At 40.2% G+C, this 18,310-nt stretch overlaps 1 protein-coding gene and 1 non-coding gene across 2 annotated transcripts; both read left to right on the top strand.

The window, feature by feature from the left end:
* Positions 1–382: 382 nt before the first annotated feature.
* trnal-aag lies at positions 383–464 on the top strand. The gene has a single exon. It is a non-coding gene; the product is annotated as a tRNA-Leu (tRNA).
* A 556-nt stretch (positions 465–1,020) lies between these two features.
* On the top strand, positions 1,021–17,826 carry naa40 (N-alpha-acetyltransferase 40, NatD catalytic subunit). The gene is made up of 8 exons (XM_012862663.3): positions 1,021–1,433; positions 5,927–6,022; positions 10,375–10,427; positions 10,514–10,609; positions 11,075–11,233; positions 11,342–11,425; positions 12,559–12,636; positions 15,337–17,826. Exons 1-8 carry the CDS (start codon positions 1,428–1,430, stop codon positions 15,482–15,484), a joined length of 720 nt encoding a protein of 239 aa, XP_012718117.1. The 5' UTR covers positions 1,021–1,427; the 3' UTR covers positions 15,485–17,826.
* The last annotated feature ends 484 nt before the right edge of the window (positions 17,827–18,310 follow it).

Here is an 18,310-nt window from a genome sequence, read left to right on the forward strand (position 1 = left end):
TTGAGACGGCGTCTCTATTTCCCTTAGCTGCTCGTCAAAATGGGAACGACAGGATTGACGTTTCATTCGTGCAAGGCAGATTACGGAGACCAGCAAAATGGCTGCTAGTAATTAAAAAACATTTTAAAACAACTTGAACAGTGACAAACATGGCTGGACAAAGCCCTACATCAGGCACAATGGGGAAAATGGTACAGGGGATAAGAATTTTCTCCAGGCCAGACAATATTAGAGTCGTTACTAAACAGGAAATTGCAAAAAAAATAATTATAATAAGTCAAATCTACAAACTATCACTGTCCTTACATGTAAGTAGCAGTAATAAAACGTTAGTTAATGTGTTATTACTATGTGTGTATGTGTTATTACTATGTGTGTATGTGGTAGCGTGGCCGAGCGGTCTAAGGCGCTGGATTAAGGCTCCAGTCTCTTCGGGGGCGTGGGTTCGAATCCCACCGCTGCCAGAACACATTTTCTTTCGAAGTTCGTCGATTAATTTGGTCACTAACAGGTAATCGATTGTGTAGGTATGTAAAAGTATATCGAAGTTATACACATTGAACAATTCACGATCAAATCCAAGAGACGAAAAAAAAAATAAAGTTCAGTTGGTCTCCTTGATGGCGTGGGTTCGAATCCCACCGATGCCAAACCCATTTCTTTTGAAATTTGTGAACTTCTTTGGGCGCTAATCAACTGTACGAAATTAATTGGTATGCCGAAGTTATCTACACTGAACAATTCACGATCATGTGATTATCATGGGAAAAAAAGAAAAGAAAATACAGTTGGTCCTACATTTCTACAGGTTTTACGTTACTACTTTATCACGAGGATACATACATCGTGTTTTTTTATTAATTCAAGGCTCATTAGTTCTTATATTACTTTACAGAATTACACCAGAATGTGTTTTTTTTCCCCCTTAAAGGGATCGCCCCCTACAGTTGACTAAAAATGCCAGCTTAACATTGGACGTTTGAGAGTTCCGAGGAACACGTGAACGCAACGCGGTTGGACGCGGCGCGCCAGAGAGACAAGGGGGGGAAAGAAAGAGAGAAAGAAAGAAAGCGAAGGAGGCGGGGGGGCCAGAAGAAGGGGGCCCTAATGAATTCAACCTTTGCCGTGTTGGCGCCAACACGACCGCTTGCTTAGAAAATAAAAGCTTTTTCCTGATATTTTGGTCGGGTTTTGGTGACCGGCCGTTGCTTTTCTCTCAAACCTCCATCGCTCGGCGTCGTTTCTAGCTAGCTTCGTTAGCACGTTATCTATCAGTGTCACATTAACCTGCTCCCCCCTCTTTTTTTCTTTTTCTTTTTTTTTTTTTAATTTTTCCTCCGGTCGGAGTCACGGTACTAATAATAAACCGAGCAGCACCGGGACAATAGAGGAGTATTTCACTGGCAGAGAGCGACAAGACAAAAAAAATGGGGGTGAGTTGTGTTTGTTTTGTTTAATGTTACCCAGAAATGTGAGCGATGGTGAGAGGAGGAGGAGGAGAAGATGGATGGAAGGATGGATGGATGGAGCTAAAAGGTGTTTGGCCTCATCCAGACAGCCTGGTTAGCATTGTAGCTTTAGCCCGGGCATGCTTCGCCCGTCTCCCCCGTTATTATCGCGTCATTTCCCGTCACATTTCTGACATTTATGCGCTTGTGTGTGCGTGTGTGTTGTGATGTTATTAGCCGGGCTGCGTTAGCCACAAAAGGCCCGAGTGGGTTGGCTTCACCCCCACCTGCTGAAAATCCAACAAATAAATAAATAAAGTCCAGCTTTCTTGTGAGTTTTTCTAAAAGGCATTCGTGCTTGAACGTGTTTCTTTCTCTCTCCTTTCCCCCCAACTTTCCCCGCAGTCCCAATAAACCCATCCACGTGTTTTCTCCCCCTCTCTCTGCTTGGTACAGAGTTAATGCTCCTGCAGCTAAAGTGTGTGCAACTCATGATTCTTCCTTCCGGGGTCTGTTCAGGCCTGCAGCCGGACCGGAGGGGCTTTTTTTCCCCCCTCTCACCCGATTTCCTTGCTCGTTTGTTGGCGAATCGCGGTGCAGCATCGCGCCATGCAGACCGTGAACGCCTCATCCACATGTTGCAGTGAGAGCTCATGGGTTTGCAGGAGCTGTTGCACCAGCAGGGCACGGATGTTTTTTCTCCTGACAGATGCTGGGAAACGTTTTTTTTTTTTTATTTATTTTATTAAAGTTTTTATTATTTTTCAGAACATAAGTATGTAACCCCCCCAAACCCCCTCACAAAACAAAACAAAAAACCCAAAAAACAACCAAAGCAACAAGGCCAGTGCATATCAAATCAATAAGTTTCACAGAAAATTGACATTTACAAGTAACCTCGATGTTAGCAGAAACATCCACAGTAAACAGTAGCTAACAGTAAACAATACTTTCAAAACAGATGTTCATCAAAGAAGTTTACTTGTCCCAGTATTGCAGGAAAGAAAGTAGTTCCAGGATTTCTTGAAGTTTTCTATGTCATCATTTAGCTTAGCCAGCATTTGTTCATATGACACTATTTCCAACATTAATCCCAACCAGCTTTTAACATTCGGAACAGTTGAAGATTTCCATAGTCTGAGGATTATTCTGGCAGCCATGACCGTCTCCCCCTGTACCACGGTGTTTTGGTGTTTAGACAAATTAGGCATCACTGTTGGATTCCCCAGTAAACATAGTCTTGGTGACATGGGTATCCCCACCCCTATCCAACTTCCAATGTGTTGTAATACTGCTTTCCAGAAAGGGGAGATGCATATACATTCCCATATCGCATGTATAAAAGTTCCTGACTCCATTTTGCATTTCCAGCATAGATTATCGGCCAGCAGGCCCATTCTATGGAGCCTGGATGGGGTGAAATAAAATCTATGTATCATCTTATAATGCGTAAATTTCCCTCTCGATTCTTTGATATATTTACCATTATTTGAAAGTATTTTCAACCATTCTTCATCACTAAAAATGCAATCAAGGTCCCTTTGCCAGACAATCCCAAGACTTTTACACACATCCCTAGGCATGCTATTGAATAATCTATAAAATATAGATGCATTATATTTGATTTTGCTTGGGCCCATAAATTCTTGTATCGGATTATCCTTACATATGAAATTGTCTTTAATAATACAGTCTCTGATTTGTAAATATTTCCAGAAACTATCTTTTTTTATATTATATTTCAGCATGATATCTGAAAAAGACATAAACGCCCCATCTGTATATAGATCATCCACAATACGTATTCCTTTCACCAGCCATTCTTCTCAATAAACTGTTTTTCTTCCAATACAAATGGATGGATTAAACCACAATGAAGAGTACAACTGTTTTAAATGTGACATCTTACATAGCTGGGAAACGTTTCTAAGGTTCTGGGAAAGCGTGGTTTTATTTTATTTATTGGAATAGTGTTAAGAATGATGAGTTTGTTTTCATCTTCAATTCCCAAAGGTTGCATCCATCTGTTCATAAATCAATCAGTCCATCGGGGTATTTGCCCATAAGTCAGTTAAACTGTCCTTCCATCATCTATTTATTCATCCATCCATTCACCTATCGGTCTAACCACTCACCAACTATCTATCAGCCTGTCCAGCAATTTTCTATTTGTCTATCCAATAATCCATAAATTCATCTCTCTCATTCTACGGATCCATTCTTGTCCGTCCAATTGTCTGTTCATCAATCTATCTTTATCTGCCCACTAGGGCTGGACGATATAGGGAAAAAAGCATATCGATAAAATAGAAATATCGATATCGATGATTATCAACAAATTCAAAACATATATTTTAAGTGCAGCCCTGGCCATTTTATGCAGTTGCTTAATGTCTTATTTTGGAATAAAGAACACTGAATTCAAACTCAATTCTTTTATTCAACCAACTTTTTTTTTTTTATCAAAATTGCAAATATTTAAAAAAGAAACAAAGGAACGAGTGGTCTTTGAACTCTTTGAAGGGGGCGGAGCTTGGTGACATCGTTCCTGGGTCTGCGTTGTGATTGGTTGGGAGGATGTAATGACTGTAATATTAACCTACATGATAGGCTAGAATGCAAAAGGAAGGAAAACTGTTATTCTATTGAACTTTTTTTTCTATCATTAATATACGTTTATCGATCAATATATATTGTTATTTAATTATTGTCCAGCCCTAGCGCTGGGCAATATATCGAGATTTAAAAAATATCGAGATTTTTTTTAAGAGCTATATGTAAAGTAAGTAAACTTTATTTATATGGCTCTAAAAGTAAAGACTAAAATTTTTAAATGAATACATCTCACATAAGATGAGACTATATCTGTTTGTATTGAAATGGTCTATGTTGCGTTATAATTATACTTTTATGTATATTCCAGTTGATTATCTTTCAGCCGTTTCTCATATTTATCCACAGCTGTTTGTTAAAAAAATGTCTGAGAGACATTTGGGATAAAGCTTTGATTCAGAAATTCCTTTTTTCAGATTACTTAGCAAAATTAAAAAAACATATCGAGATAAATATCGTATATCGGGATTCAGCCCAAAAGGTATCGAGATGCTATGTATGGTCCTGCATGTCGCCCATTGGTCCTTTTTATTTATTTTCCCAGTCTCTAGTTCCATATTTAGGGTTTAGGCTCTATAGAAATATCAGATATAAACATATGCTGAACTTTTCTAGTTGTGGTTTAAAAGGGAGAGACAACCTCAAAGTTTGAGTCTGGAAAAGAGCTCCTGTGACTTTAATGCACAATGGCGAATCTTTAGTGCGTTCAGGCTTCCGGCAGTGTTGCCGTAGCTGAATAATTTAATCAAACGGTCATCATGTGCCTAATCCAGTCACCAGGGGCGGCTGGTAACTTTTACGACTGGATAAAACAAAGCGCACATTCAGTCTTCCAACATTTGTATCTTTTGGTGAAGTTTTCGGGATAATTCTGAATTTGTGATGAATGCAAACAGGTTTTGTAGTAATGGAGAAATGACTCCTCGTCCTCAACTAATTGACTCGGGTCAGAACAGCCGTCGTGGCTAACACTGTCAATCTAGTTAATCTTTTCTCCTTACCTTAGTTCTTTCTTTATAAATTTTTTTTTTTTAGGTCTGCCTTGTCAATATTTGTTTTTCTTATCTCGCGATTCGTTGGATAAAATGATTTCCCTGCGGGGATCAATATCTTGAATTGCGTGAATTCAGGTTCAACTCAGTAACTAGACTGGATTAGAGTTACAGTTTTCTCCTAAAGCGTAAATCTTCACGTCACAACAGGCTTCGTAGTGTTTTAAGTTGGATTTCATGTGATAGACAAAAAAAAAGATGTTACTTTCACATCTTGAAAAGTCAGAGTTTTAATCATTTTCCACGTCTGAATAAGTATGGAGAAGAAAGAAAACAGGCAAAATGTTGGAGTTTCTGGATGTTGTTCCTTGTCCTGTTATATACATTTCTAAATAATCAATTTTTCTAGAGTGATTTTATATTTAATTTACATTCTTTATCTTTGATTTGAACCATCTTAACTGGACATTGTGCTTAACTTATTGATTACTTTGGTTTTATGGTAAACTTTTGTTTTTTTGGGGCCTTTTTTAGTCTTATTCTGAATTATAATGCTTCAGCATCTAACTAAATTTGTTAAAAAAACAACAACAGGAAAATAGATTTTGGAAGAAGAAACAGATCATGGGAAAATAACAATATATTGGGCAGAGAACCCATAAACTGATTTAAAAAGGTTTAAACTGGAACGTTCTTCTGCTTTTCTGGGCATCTGGATCTTCTTGGATCCAAAATAAAGGCATCAAACATTGTTACAGAAACCTATTGACACTCAGCTATCACTATCATGCATGGTGGTGGCAGCATCATGCTGTGGGTGTTCTCTTCTGTTATAAGGTCAGTCCTCATTTCGTTGCGTCTCCTGTGTTTCAGAGGAAATCCAACAAAGCGAAGGAGAAGAAGGCCCGGCGTCTGGAGGAGAGGGCAGCGATGGACGCTGTGTGTGCAAAGGTGGACGCAGCCAATAAGGTAAATTGGTGGGAGATTCAATGCAGTTAAACTTTATTTATTTATTTATTTAGCGGCAATTCACAACACACGTCATCTCAAGGCGGTTTAAAAAGTAAAATTCAATCAAATCATACAGATTGGTCAAAAAGTTTTCTATTTAAGGAAACCCAGTAGAGTCCATCAAATCTTGACAAGCAGCATTCACTCCTGAAAGAGTGTAGAGCCACAGGGAGAGTCGTCTGCATTGTCCATGGCTTTGCAGCAATCCCTCATACTGAGCAAGCATGAAGAGACAGTGGAGAGGAAAACTCCCCTTTAACAGGAAGGAAAACCCTCCAGCAGAACCAGAACCAGGCTCAGTGTGAACGGTCATCTGCCTCGACCCACTGGGGGTTACAGAAGACAGAGCAGAGACACAGAAAGCACAGAAGCACACATTGATCCAGGAATCATTTCTTTAACGCTTGAGGTAGCTGCCCTCAGCACAGGAAGCGGTTAACTACTCGCTGACGGCAAAAATAAACTAAAACCCTTCGGTTTTACATGCGCGGGTCATAGACCAGTTCCTCCGGTGAGACTGGATTAGATCGCACACGGCACTTAAAGCCGTTTTGCAGCTTACGGTAAAGGTCACCATTCCACGTTATGTAAAAAAAAAAATAAATAAATAAATAGAGCTCAGGATATCTATAATTAATATGCACATGACAGCAGAAGCTCGCGGCAGCATCATATGCCTCCCTATACATAATTAATCAGCGTCATTAATTGGCGCAGGTTGGGTTGAATTTGAGCAATCTGTGCCCATCATCCAGTCACTGAAGAGCAAATGCTTCGTCAACAAGCTCCCTGTGGACGTATTGTGACCCTTACAGAGATTCATCATCCGACTGTTCCTTAGGAGTTTCCTACCATCGATCTGATTGCTGGAGGTCTCAGATTGATAAATAAATAGCAGAGCTGTCTAGATCCCTCTAGCTCTCTGTCTCTGGTGATCATTAGCTGCAGAGCTTTGGTGGTTTCGCAGATCTGAATCTGAAAGGTAACAGAAAGTGGTCACCGGTAGGACTGCACAATTAATCGCATTTTCAATATAATCGCGATTTTAAAAAAACAACACAATTTTCAAATCGCAGAGGTCTTCAATTTTTGGCTATGTAACAAATAGTGAATCAGACGCGTCCTTTAGGTGTCGGTAAAATGTTTAAAGTGGGATTGCCTCAACATGGAAGGGAAGACAGTTGCAGCAGTGAGATAATCTAATTTTATTACTTGTTTTAGCGTTTATATAATCATACATAGCATTAAGTACTGGTCAATCAGTTTAATACATAGACTTGTTGGTTGGTTGGACTTTATGTTTAACAAGGATTGATGTCCAATTAAATTAAAAGCGTTCTCTTGAATAATATTCTGATCAATAGAAACATTAAAAGTTCATATTTAAAATAGTTCTTGTTTACAAACATCTTTATCTAGAGGCCATTTTTGTTGCTTGTGGTTAATGCATAGAAAAGTCAAAATTGCAATTTTGGTTGAACTATATCGTAGGCAGAACGCATTACTGCTCTGAGTTTAGACGCTGTGGGTCTTTTAGCAACTAATCCACACGGCGAGGAAACAAAATGATTTGTTGTTTGTATATGTTTAAAAACACATGATAAATTAAACTGGGGGGGGGGGGGATCGCATTAAATCTCAATACTAACATAAAAAATCTCAATTAGATTTTTTGCCAAAATCGTTTAGCCCTAGTCACCGGTGCTTTTATTATTTTTTTTAAACCACTTCCATCTGTGCTTGTTAATTCTCTGGCAATAGTGCTGCGACAAGACCAAAAACGTATATGTAGTCGCACTTACCTCCTGGCGATAACTGTCAGGTTATTAATACTTGTTAACGCTCCGGTTAAGATCACAAATTCTTCAAGAAGTTAGAAAAAGGTGTTATTTTCTGAAATCCGTGTCCAGCGTTGTGCTTTGTGGATTTTTAGTTTCCCCGCAGGCCTTGTCCACACGTAGCCCGAATAGCTGGGAAAACAAACACGTTCTCGTGCACATAAAAACTCGTCTTTACGCGACCAAAGGTTATTATTTCTGAAAGCTCCCGACAATGTGGAGAGTTGATGAAAACGCTTGTTTTTTTTTAGCCCTTGTGCGTGTTTTGTGTATGACAAAATTGAGTTTTAGGGTCCCGCGTATCACAGTCTACGACAAACGATGGGGTTGCTGATTTTTACGTTTTTGCTCGTTTGTTTTTACCAGCCCAGCTGCTCTCAATACGTTGAGGTGCAACGGAGAAAGAGGGCTTCGAGGTCGGCCGTTTTTACGCCCTCCCTATATGGAGGGTCCTTGGGTTGTTGTGAAGGATTCTGATTGGTTGACATAGGTTTTAGCTTTGCGGTACACCGCCCCCCTATGCTCACTCAGGTTTAAAACAACGCCCGCTGGCATATCTGTGCAGGTTCGTATATATCGCAATATATCAAGATTTCTTTTAAGAGATATGACTACCGTATTTTTCAGACCATAAGGCACACTAAATATTGTTCCAAAGTGCGTAATATCACTCCGCCGCTCCGCGTACACGCATACTACCTGAGAGGGAGAGTTATCTGTCTGTAGTTGGACAACACTGCCCTGTTTCTAACGCAAGGCCAAAATAGTGAATTAACTTACTAGGTTTATTTTTGCTAACACTAGTTTAGACATTACAGTCAGGCAGTCTTGTAGACAGCTCAGGGGTCCTATCAGGTAGTGACACACTGTACCTTGTTGCTCTGATTTTCCATTGAGCAGAGCGGCTTCATTGCTAACTGAAGTCGAGCTTACACGTTTTAACATATTTTAGCGCATTGTACCACATAAAATCAGCCAATCAGCACAACTTTAATCACATATAAGGCGCACCATACATTTTGAGAAAATTTTAAGTGCGCCTTATAGTCCAACAATTACGGTATATTGTATATATCGAGACAGTCTATGTTAAGTTCTAATTATGGTTTTGTGTTTTGCAGTAGGTTATCGTTCAGCTGTTTCTCATATTTATCTGCAGCTGTTTTAAAAAAAAAAAAAAATGTGGCTGTGAGGCATTTGGGTTAAATCTCATTGTTCCCGCCAGCGCATTCCAGCGTAGTGGACCGTTATGCTGAAAGTTGTCAAAGTTACGCAGAAATTAGAGCGCAGCAGTCAGTACGACACGGGTGTTTGAGAGCATAGAGAAGCCAAAAAAAAAGCTCTTGAACGTGCATCAGCGCAGCTATAAAGCTCCCGAACAACATTAAAGTAGGGCTGTCAATCGATTTAAAAAATTAATCTAATTAATTACATACTCTGTAATTAATTAATCTAAATGAATCGCGTATAATTTTTGCCGGAGAAACAGCCGAGCGAGTGCACAGCTGTTGTTGAGCGTGGAATGAGCAGGTGCGCGCGAGCAGAGATGGAACTGTGAGCGAGGAAAGAAGGATGAGCGCGCGCCAGACCAGTTTTGATCGTTGAGAGTTGTCTCACTGCGTGCTTCATTTGTTCCTGCGCACTCAGACAGAAGGCAAAAATATCGCTACATATAGTTTCACAGAGCTGAGCAGCAGTGCTGTCTTCTTCTGTCTTTACTTTCTTTTTCTCTGTCTTCTCGCGACTCCCCTGTGACTCTTTGGCGCCCCCCCCCCCAAGGGAGGCGCGCCTCACCGATTGAAATCCACTGCTATACGACATTGATTAATTTGTGTTATTTTTTTTAATCCGTTTTTTTTTTTTTTAAATAATTAATCGAAATTAACGCGTTATTTTAACAGCCCTACATTAAAGCTAACGCTAGCTAGCGCTAGCCTGACGGACAGCCCCCTTCAAGCTGCGCTACGCTGCAGGGATGCATCCAGAGAAGCAGCGAAAACGACACGCCAGCGCAAACGCCACAAAACCCTGATTTAAAAAAAAAGAAAAAAAGAAAACCCCAGAGTGAATTAAATGGATCTATTGCCCAGCCCTGGTTATCACCGTAGGGTCAAAGCATTTATCGTCTTGCAACTTGCCAAGAAACATTTACAAGTCTTGGCAGGGGACGTAGGATATATCTGCGCTTGTATCCATAATTTAGTTTTCTGACGGGATTGGAGAAAAGTAACACACTGAAGTAAATTCAAAGTATCTGCGCCACCTCATAATAAACCCTGCGCATGCAGAAATGTAGGAAATCCCCTCACGTGTTTGCCTGCTAACCGCGATCAACATCAGACCGTTGTCTTCATATGAACAAGCGGCGCGTTCAGTTTGATCCTGATCATCGAAGTTTTGACGTTTGGCTGTGCATTAGTCGCTTTTATAAGCTTTTCTGCGCCGTAATGATGATTTTGTCCCTCCTCACAGCTTGACGACCCTCTGGCTGCCTTCCCCGCCTTCAAAAAGTACGACAGAAATGGGTACGCCTCCCCGCTACAAGTTTCCATGCAGCTTTTCTGGGACTGGTGAATGCTCCATGGTGACGTTTTGCTCTGGTCTCGTTCAGGTTGAACCTGCAGATAGAGTGCAAGAGAGTGACCTCCCTCAACCCGCTGGCCGTGGAGTGGGCCTTCGAACTCACCAGAGCCAACATGCAGACACTGTAAGGAGTCCTTGGTTTGGTCCCGCTGGCAGCAGACGCCGCATCGATTGCTTCGCTGTGTTTGTTTTCTCTCACTTTGGCAGAGCTTTTTTAAAAAAAATCTGCTTCCGTTCCACCAAGACGGTCGTACACTGCAAAAACAACTCTAAAAATAAGTCAAATTTTCTTAAAATTAGTGTATTTGTCCTTGATTTGAGCAGGCAAATAAGATCATCTGCCAATGCAATGAGTATTTTTGACCCCTAAAATAAGATAATTTGATAAACTGCACTTGAAATAAGATGACGGAGATGAGTTGTTCCTATATTAAGTGCAAAAAAAAATCTTATTCCATTATTTGTCTGCTCAAATCAAGGACAAATGCACTCATTTTAAGAAAATTTGACTTATTGCAGTGTAAAGTCTAAGCAGCCTGTGTGCAGTTTGTGCCGTTTCAGAGCGGCTTCCCCTCTGCTGTCGCTGCAGATACGAGCAGAGCGAGTGGGGGTGGAAGGAGAGGGAAAAGCGAGAGGAGATGAACGACGAGAGGGCGTGGTACCTGCTGGCCCGCGACGCCGACTCCACCCCCCTGGCCTTCTCCCACTTCCGGTTTGACGTGGAGTGCGGGGAGGAGGTTTTATACTGGTAGGTTCGCTCTGCACCCCAGGAAAAACAAACCCTGAAGCCAGTTTATGTTGTGGTTTTTATTTTATTTTTTTGTTTGACCCGCTCTGGTGTTTCTGGACCCTGCAGCTACGAGGTGCAGCTGGAGAGCAAAGTGAGGAGGAAAGGACTCGGCAAGTTTCTCATCCAGATCCTGCAGCTCATCGCTAACAGGTGACCGGCACAAAGCATGTGTAGTTCATGCAGCCACCGGCAAAAAAGCATTTACGTCTTCTCCATAGCTGGGTCGCATTACAACCACAAACCTTATAATAATGGTAATACGAGTAAAAATACATTTATTTAAAACTGCCTTTCAAAGCACTCACAGGGTTCCCACGGGTCCTTGAAATCCTTGAAAGTTTGTGAATCTGAAAAAATAAATTCAAGGCCCTTGAAAGTTATTGAAAACAGCCAAAAAAACACCTTGAATTTTTTTGTGGGGTTGAAAGTTCACACGGATGATGACTCATGTCTCATTATTTTACTACCACACGATCTTTTAAAATTATGTTGATTCCACAGACTTTTAATTTGCAAAAGTACGTTGACTCTTCTTCGTTAGTTGGTAGGCTACGGTTCAGGCCTACGTGCGTCCAATAGGTTACATTCACGCAGTGTTGCCAACTCAGCGACTTTGTCGCTATAATTAGAGACTTTTCAGAGTCAAAGTCAAAAACTAGCTTAATCAAAGATGAAAGTAAGTGAAACAAATTGATATAATTCTGAACATCTCAATGCTGCACTTTTTTCCATTGAAATTCCATGAAGCGGTAGGCTAATGTACATCTAATATGTAATGCATAGCTATGTACTGTGGATATAAATGTAAGCTAAGAATATGATCAATATCAATGTAGGCTATAAATTTAGTCCACTTTCTTGCATTACTTCTGACCCAACAACTTCTACGCCGTTTAGTCTTTTATTGAATTTGCATTGTATTAAAATATGATAACCTATTCAGCGGTCACAGTAGGTAAATGCCGCCACGTGTGGTCCTTGAATTTGAGGAAATTGGTCCTGGAAAGTCCTTGAAAGGTCCTTGAATTTGATGTTCGCAAGGTGTGTGAACCCTGCACTCAAGGACGCTGGACAGATCAAGCAGCGTAATAACAATAAAGTAGGAATTTAGTGTATTTATTTAAGGTAGCTTGGGGCAAAACAAAGTAGTGCACATCTGCAAAGTGGAAAGAAAAGTATATATGCGTTTAAAAATACGAGTTGAATGTCTGCTTTTTACAATGTGGTGGAATTGAACGGTCGACCAGCGCCTCCTAACCGCCTCTCCTCTCGTTTCCTTCCAGCACACAGATGAAGAAAGTGATGTTGACGGTCTTCAAACACAACCACGGAGCTTACCAGTTCTTCAGAGAAGCTCTACAGTGAGTGCAGCAGCTCTGTCCTTTTAAAATGTTAAAAAGATGTAACGTCTACTCTTATAGAACACTTTCTGTTCATCACATCAATACAGCAGGGGTGGGAACTTCCACCATTGACCCATTTTGACCCATTTCCTCAGGTAAATGGTAAATAATAAAAACGAGTAGACTCAAAAACAGCTTCTTTCACTTATAAAGCCAGCAGGGCCCCTGAGCGCCTCCACTGGCCGGATCTGCTCCAGATTTAGTTGATTAGTGCCCTTCATATCAGCATAAAGTAGATTTTATTATTAAAAAAAAAAAACATTATTAAATGATTTGAACAGCTTTTCCCCGGATTCTTCTAAACCTGACGATGGTAATTTTAATCCATCAGTCCACCGTTGTAGGTACCAGATCGGCTCGGGGTCCTGCGCCTTCTGATGACGTCACATTATGGCAACGCCACTCAAACAAACTACATAGAGCCCGCAGTCTGCATTTGTAACAAATCAATTTAATTTTGTTAATTTAGCGGTTTCTTTTTTCTCAAAAGCTTCAGGCTTAAAGATGAACATAGAAAAATGTGAAATCTTAGCAATTCAAAAATAATCAACCCACTTTAATTGATAAAAATTAGGTAAAATATTTAGGTATAATGATTAACAAGGACCACACTGAAAATGACAGAACAAATATTCAAGCCATTTTACAAAAAAAAATCAACAAATATTTGCCAATTTGCTCAATTTTTGAAAGAATATTGTTAACAAAAACGGAAGGGATAGCCAGATTAATTTATCCAGCATATATCTTAAATATACCAAATACTACAATAAAAAAATAATCAAATTCATCACAATTTCATCTGGAATAATAAAAAACACGTGATCAGAAAGAACGACATAGTAATATCAGTAGAAAAAGGGGGAATAAACGCTATTGATTTTAAAGTGATGAATGCCGTGATAAAGTTAAAATGGCTGCAGGCTTTTATTAAAAATTAAGAGTTTATGGTTTATTTTCCCTTCAAAACTTTAAAAAAAAAAATTGGAGGAAGGAAATTTCTCTTAAGATGTAACTTTGATCCGGCAAAATTACCATTTAAATTGTCAGACTACCACAGAAGCATTCCAAAATGATATTAAAAGTTTTCATGCCTAGATTAAGTTACTGGAAAATAACCATAAATTAACAAAATAAAATTGATTTATAACAAATGGAGACCGCGGGCATAATGTAGTTTGTTTGAGTGGATTTGCCATATGATGACGTCATCGGGAAGCGCCCGAGCCGATCTGGTACCTACACCGGACGTGTCGCCAAAAATGAAGATCTTTGCCTTGGAGTCCATTTGAGGATTGTAAAATGTCTTTTTACGGTATAAAAGGCAGATTAGTCTTCAAATGTACTTGGGCAGTAACGGTTTCTCCCTCTTGTCACGTTTCACACCAACACCGATGCGCCTCTGTGACACAGAGCCCGTCTCTCTTCTGATCGGTGCGATGGCAGCATGTTCCCCTGCCTGTAGTCACCTGACCAGAGGAACGTGGCCCCTTCAGGCATCTGGAGGTCCACGGTTCTCCTCCTGATACCTTAACTCATTTTACTTCCTTTTTTTTTTCTTTTTTTTTTGTTATGAAACCTGTGGAAGCACCTAGTTTTAGGTTTTGGCTTGAAATACATTTACAGGTGTAGCTTTTTTTAATTATAAATCAGCTTTTGCAGAATCTGGTCCACCAGGTTCTGCAAAAGCTTTTTCCCTGCTGCCATCAGACTGTTGAACTGCTGAACTACAACCCATAAACTCCGCACAAACATTTGCATATTTGCACATTTTGCATCATTGAATCTCCACCTAGCATTATAAATGCTACCGAACTCTTAGTCTTTAAATGCATTCTTGCACAAATACCCTTTGCACAATCAATTCTGCACAGACAAATGGTTTTTCTAAAAAAAAAAAAAAAAAACTCACCTGTACACTGTGACTTCACCTGCATTGTCTACATTTAAATTGTTTACTTTTAAATCACTGCTGCACCTAAAACTGTAATTTAACTTTTACTGCAATTTACAAGCTGTATGCAACGAAATTACGTTCAGTACACACTCTGTGCATACAAAATTACAAAGTAGTCTAAGTCTCTAAGTCTAAGAAACACTTCTCTTTTTTTTTCTCCCCACACAGTAAGGAGTCTCTATTTATATAGTTTATGTGAACATGTGGTTTTCAATTTTAGTTTGTATAAAGAAAATGGCTCTAAGATGCAGTCGTTTTGTCCTTTGATCTACTTTTAAAAAAAATCGTACGCTACTATTTCTAATTTTATGTTTATTAAGCTGGAAGCGCTGACAGCGTTGCTGTAAGAGCAGAGCTCTGCACTGCAAAAATGGAACTAAAAATAAGTAATATTTTCTTAAAATGAGTAAATCTGTCCTTGATCTGAGAGGGTAAATAAGATGATCTGCCAATGGAACGAGACTTTTGCACTTAAAATAGGAACAACTCATCTCCTTCATCTTATTTCAAGTGCAGTTAGTCTAATTATCTTACTTTAGGGGTCAAAATACTCACTCCATTGGCAGATAATCTTATTTACCTGCTCAAATCTAGGACAAAAACACAACTTTTAAGAGCATTTTACTTATTTTTAGATGTGGGTAAAGTCTTCTCTCTGTCAGAGCCTGTGCCGCTCGCTCACCCAGCTCCTCTCCCTCCAGGTTCGAGATCGACGAGACCTCGCCGAGCATGTCGGGCTGCTGCGGCGACGACTGCTCCTACGAGATCCTCAGCAGGCGGACCAAACACGGCGAGGCCTCGGCGGGCCACACCCACGGCGGCGGCCACTGTGGCGGCTGCTGCCACTAATCCCTCCACCCCCCACCCCCACCCCACCCCGCTCTCGGTTAAAAGCCGGCAACTTTCAGAAGCTGTGTGTGTGGAAATGACGGAGCGTTTTTGGGCTTGAACGGCCTCGGAGAGCCGCGGGAAACGATTTCCTGGCTCGAGGTGCTTTCTTTCTTTTTTTTTTTTTTTTCAGGATTGTGTTTTGTGCGTGTTTTGTTCAGTGCTGCAACGACATCAAGCAGCTTTTTCCCCTTCTCCAACTTATTGACCTGCACCCAGTTTCTCCACCTCCATCCACTCGTTCCTCTTAGTTCTTCTCAGTCAGACGTCAAGGCGACTCCTCCGTCTCCTCGTCGTGCCGCGGAGTGACGACATACTTTCATTCCTGAACTGTGGCTCAAGACCCATTACTGGTGCTGGTGTCTGAAGAGCTCTTTTTTTAAATAAAGCTGTAGTCAGCTGTAAAGCTTTAAATCATGCCCTGACTCACGACGGTAGGCGTAGAATCTGAACGAGGGTAGGATTGGACCGGTTTCAGCTTCTAGATTTTTCTCTTTGCGTTATGGACACAAGTCACAGGATTGCTTTCATCAGTGTCTTTAGTTATGGACCTGGAAAAAAAAACAACCAGATCATTCCCTGTTTTTATAGTCGCATAGAAGCTGCTTTAGCCCTTTATTTTTTTTTTCTTGTAGTGCCGTTTTTAATCCAGAAAGTAGCTTTGCTAGTTCCTTTCCTCTCTTTTAATGCTTTCCGATACTCGTCCACTGAAGCCAAGCGGTCGCGCTCTTCTCTTTAGTCACCCAAGAAGAAGACCTCAGTCCCGCTCGCCTCGTTTCTCAGAGGTCCAGATATCAGTGTTGGCGCCACACGCACTCACCGTGAGCACGAGATGTTTTTTTGCGTTCTTTTTGCCAGGGTGGATCGATTATACAACGTTAAACCGCGATGGCTTTTAAGAACAAGAAAGGGGTGCAGGGCGTGACGGCTAATCCGCCCAGAGAGCAACTTTAACTAGATACTCGCCTACAATCTGCGCCTCAGTCGCCTGCTTTGTTTAGGGAATTAGCGAAGCTCCTGGGATGATAACTCTGGTTGTTTTTCTACAGCTGCTCATGTTATCAGAACTAGTGGGTAGTTTAAATCCTAAGTAATTAGGGATGACTTGAAACATTTCAGCAGGTTTGAGGACTGTTGTCTTTCCAGAAGCTTTATGCTGGTGCTGCTTTAACCCCGCCTACCCAGGTTTAGTCGCGTGTTTCTGGTCATTGTTGTGTTGGAACACCTTCTTTTTCCCCTGAGTTTGCACCATCTAGCTGTTGGTTTGGGTTTAAGTAAAAAAAAAAAAAAAAAAGTAGATTGTCCTCCTTTATTGTTCCATCTATTGTTCCATGTTTGGCAAATAGCCCTTATCCCAGGATTACACCAGGAGCTCGCTGGCGGCTAGACGAAGCGTGTGGTCGAGGTGCAGCTTGCTGCAGGGTGGCGTCTAACCAATGCGTATTAAACGTGCACGTAAATAGTTAGTCAGTATTTATAAATTTAAACTTGTGCATCAAATACTTGAAAATCATTTGCTGTATAATCAATCCACCCTGGAAGAAAGTAACTGCTGAAATAAATCACTAAAGAGGCCACGATTAACGTGACGTTTATATTCACGATGAGTGAATGCTGAGCTGATCTATTGCTACCTTTAAAAAAAAAAAAAAACTCCCCTTATGTTTTTTTTTTTTTTTTTTTTTTTTGAGCAAATCATATTGATTTTACCAATATCACCTTCAGAAGATTAATAACGGTTTTGTACATGAAAGCTAAGCGTCATTCCTTCTCTGTACCTCAGTGTTACATTTTTTTTTTCAAGGTATTAGTTTTCTTGCATGAAAAGAAAGGAAAATTTAAGTAAAATTTAAATAAAATGTGGGTCTGACAACAGCTCAGATTTTTGTTTTGCAATGTTTTTTATTAACCAGCAGAAATATGCCAAACCTGCAGCTGCATGAAATTTTAAAGTTAATTTAGCCGTGCAGTAAACGTCAAGCAAAGTTATTCTGCACATCTGCGTAATATTGTCGCTGCATAAATTTGTTTTAGGGTATTTTATTTTTGCTTTTCCCCCCTACGGTAGCTCTTTAGTTTTACGTCTAGTCCTACATTTGCGTGCACCAGGGGTTGAATAAAGGAAATGAGGATTTCTCCCTCCAGCATCACAATAAGGGCCTTAAGTTGGTACGTTTTAAGTGTTTTTTTTCGCTGTTTGTTTCAAGAGGCTCCATCAAGTTTTGGTTTTGACGGCTGTTGTAAAAATGTGAACCTGGAGGCTGAAATGTGAAACAGGTCAGAGACGATATCGTAAAAAAAAATTCATGGCTGACTGATTATGAAAGGGTTTATGAAGTGAGGCTTGCTGATTAATTTTTTTTTCCTCAGCTCAAAAATAACAGTTTTTACGTCTCTTTCAACGATCAGGGGCGACTAAAGGACCAGGCGACGCGCTCATATTTGTACTATAACTCCTTTTTGTACCATATAGGTAAAAATTAAAACAGTGCCGTTCTGTGTAGTCTCACACTCTCTCAGGTCAGTCAATCATCTTCTCAGCTTCCTGTTGGCTCTGATCCGGAGTCTGTTTCATACGTAAACACGGACATTTTAAAGACAAACACAACCTGAATAGTGAAAACACTGAAATCCCTGTTAGTAACTTGTTCTTTTTTTTTTTTTTGTTTTTTTTAGTTTGTTCCAGTTCCTTAAAAATGTGACATTGCATGAGAGTACATTTAGATCTGCTGCAGACTGTGTTTTTAAAAATAAAAAGCCTCATTGGTGGTTTGAGGAGGATGTCTG

The sequence above is a fragment of the Fundulus heteroclitus genome, chromosome 14, assembly GCF_011125445.2.
Source record: "Fundulus heteroclitus isolate FHET01 chromosome 14, MU-UCD_Fhet_4.1, whole genome shotgun sequence".
Taxonomy (NCBI): Eukaryota; Metazoa; Chordata; class Actinopteri; order Cyprinodontiformes; family Fundulidae; genus Fundulus; species Fundulus heteroclitus.

Excerpts from the sequence above, each read along its gene's own strand:
- naa40 (XM_012862663.3), top strand. Across the intron at positions 6,023-10,374 it reads AGGTGGACGCAGCCAATAAG|CTTGACGACCCTCTGGCTGC; the intron begins GTAAATTGGTGG and ends CCCTCCTCACAG. Across the intron at positions 11,426-12,558 it reads CTGCAGCTCATCGCTAACAG|CACACAGATGAAGAAAGTGA; the intron begins GTGACCGGCACA and ends GTTTCCTTCCAG.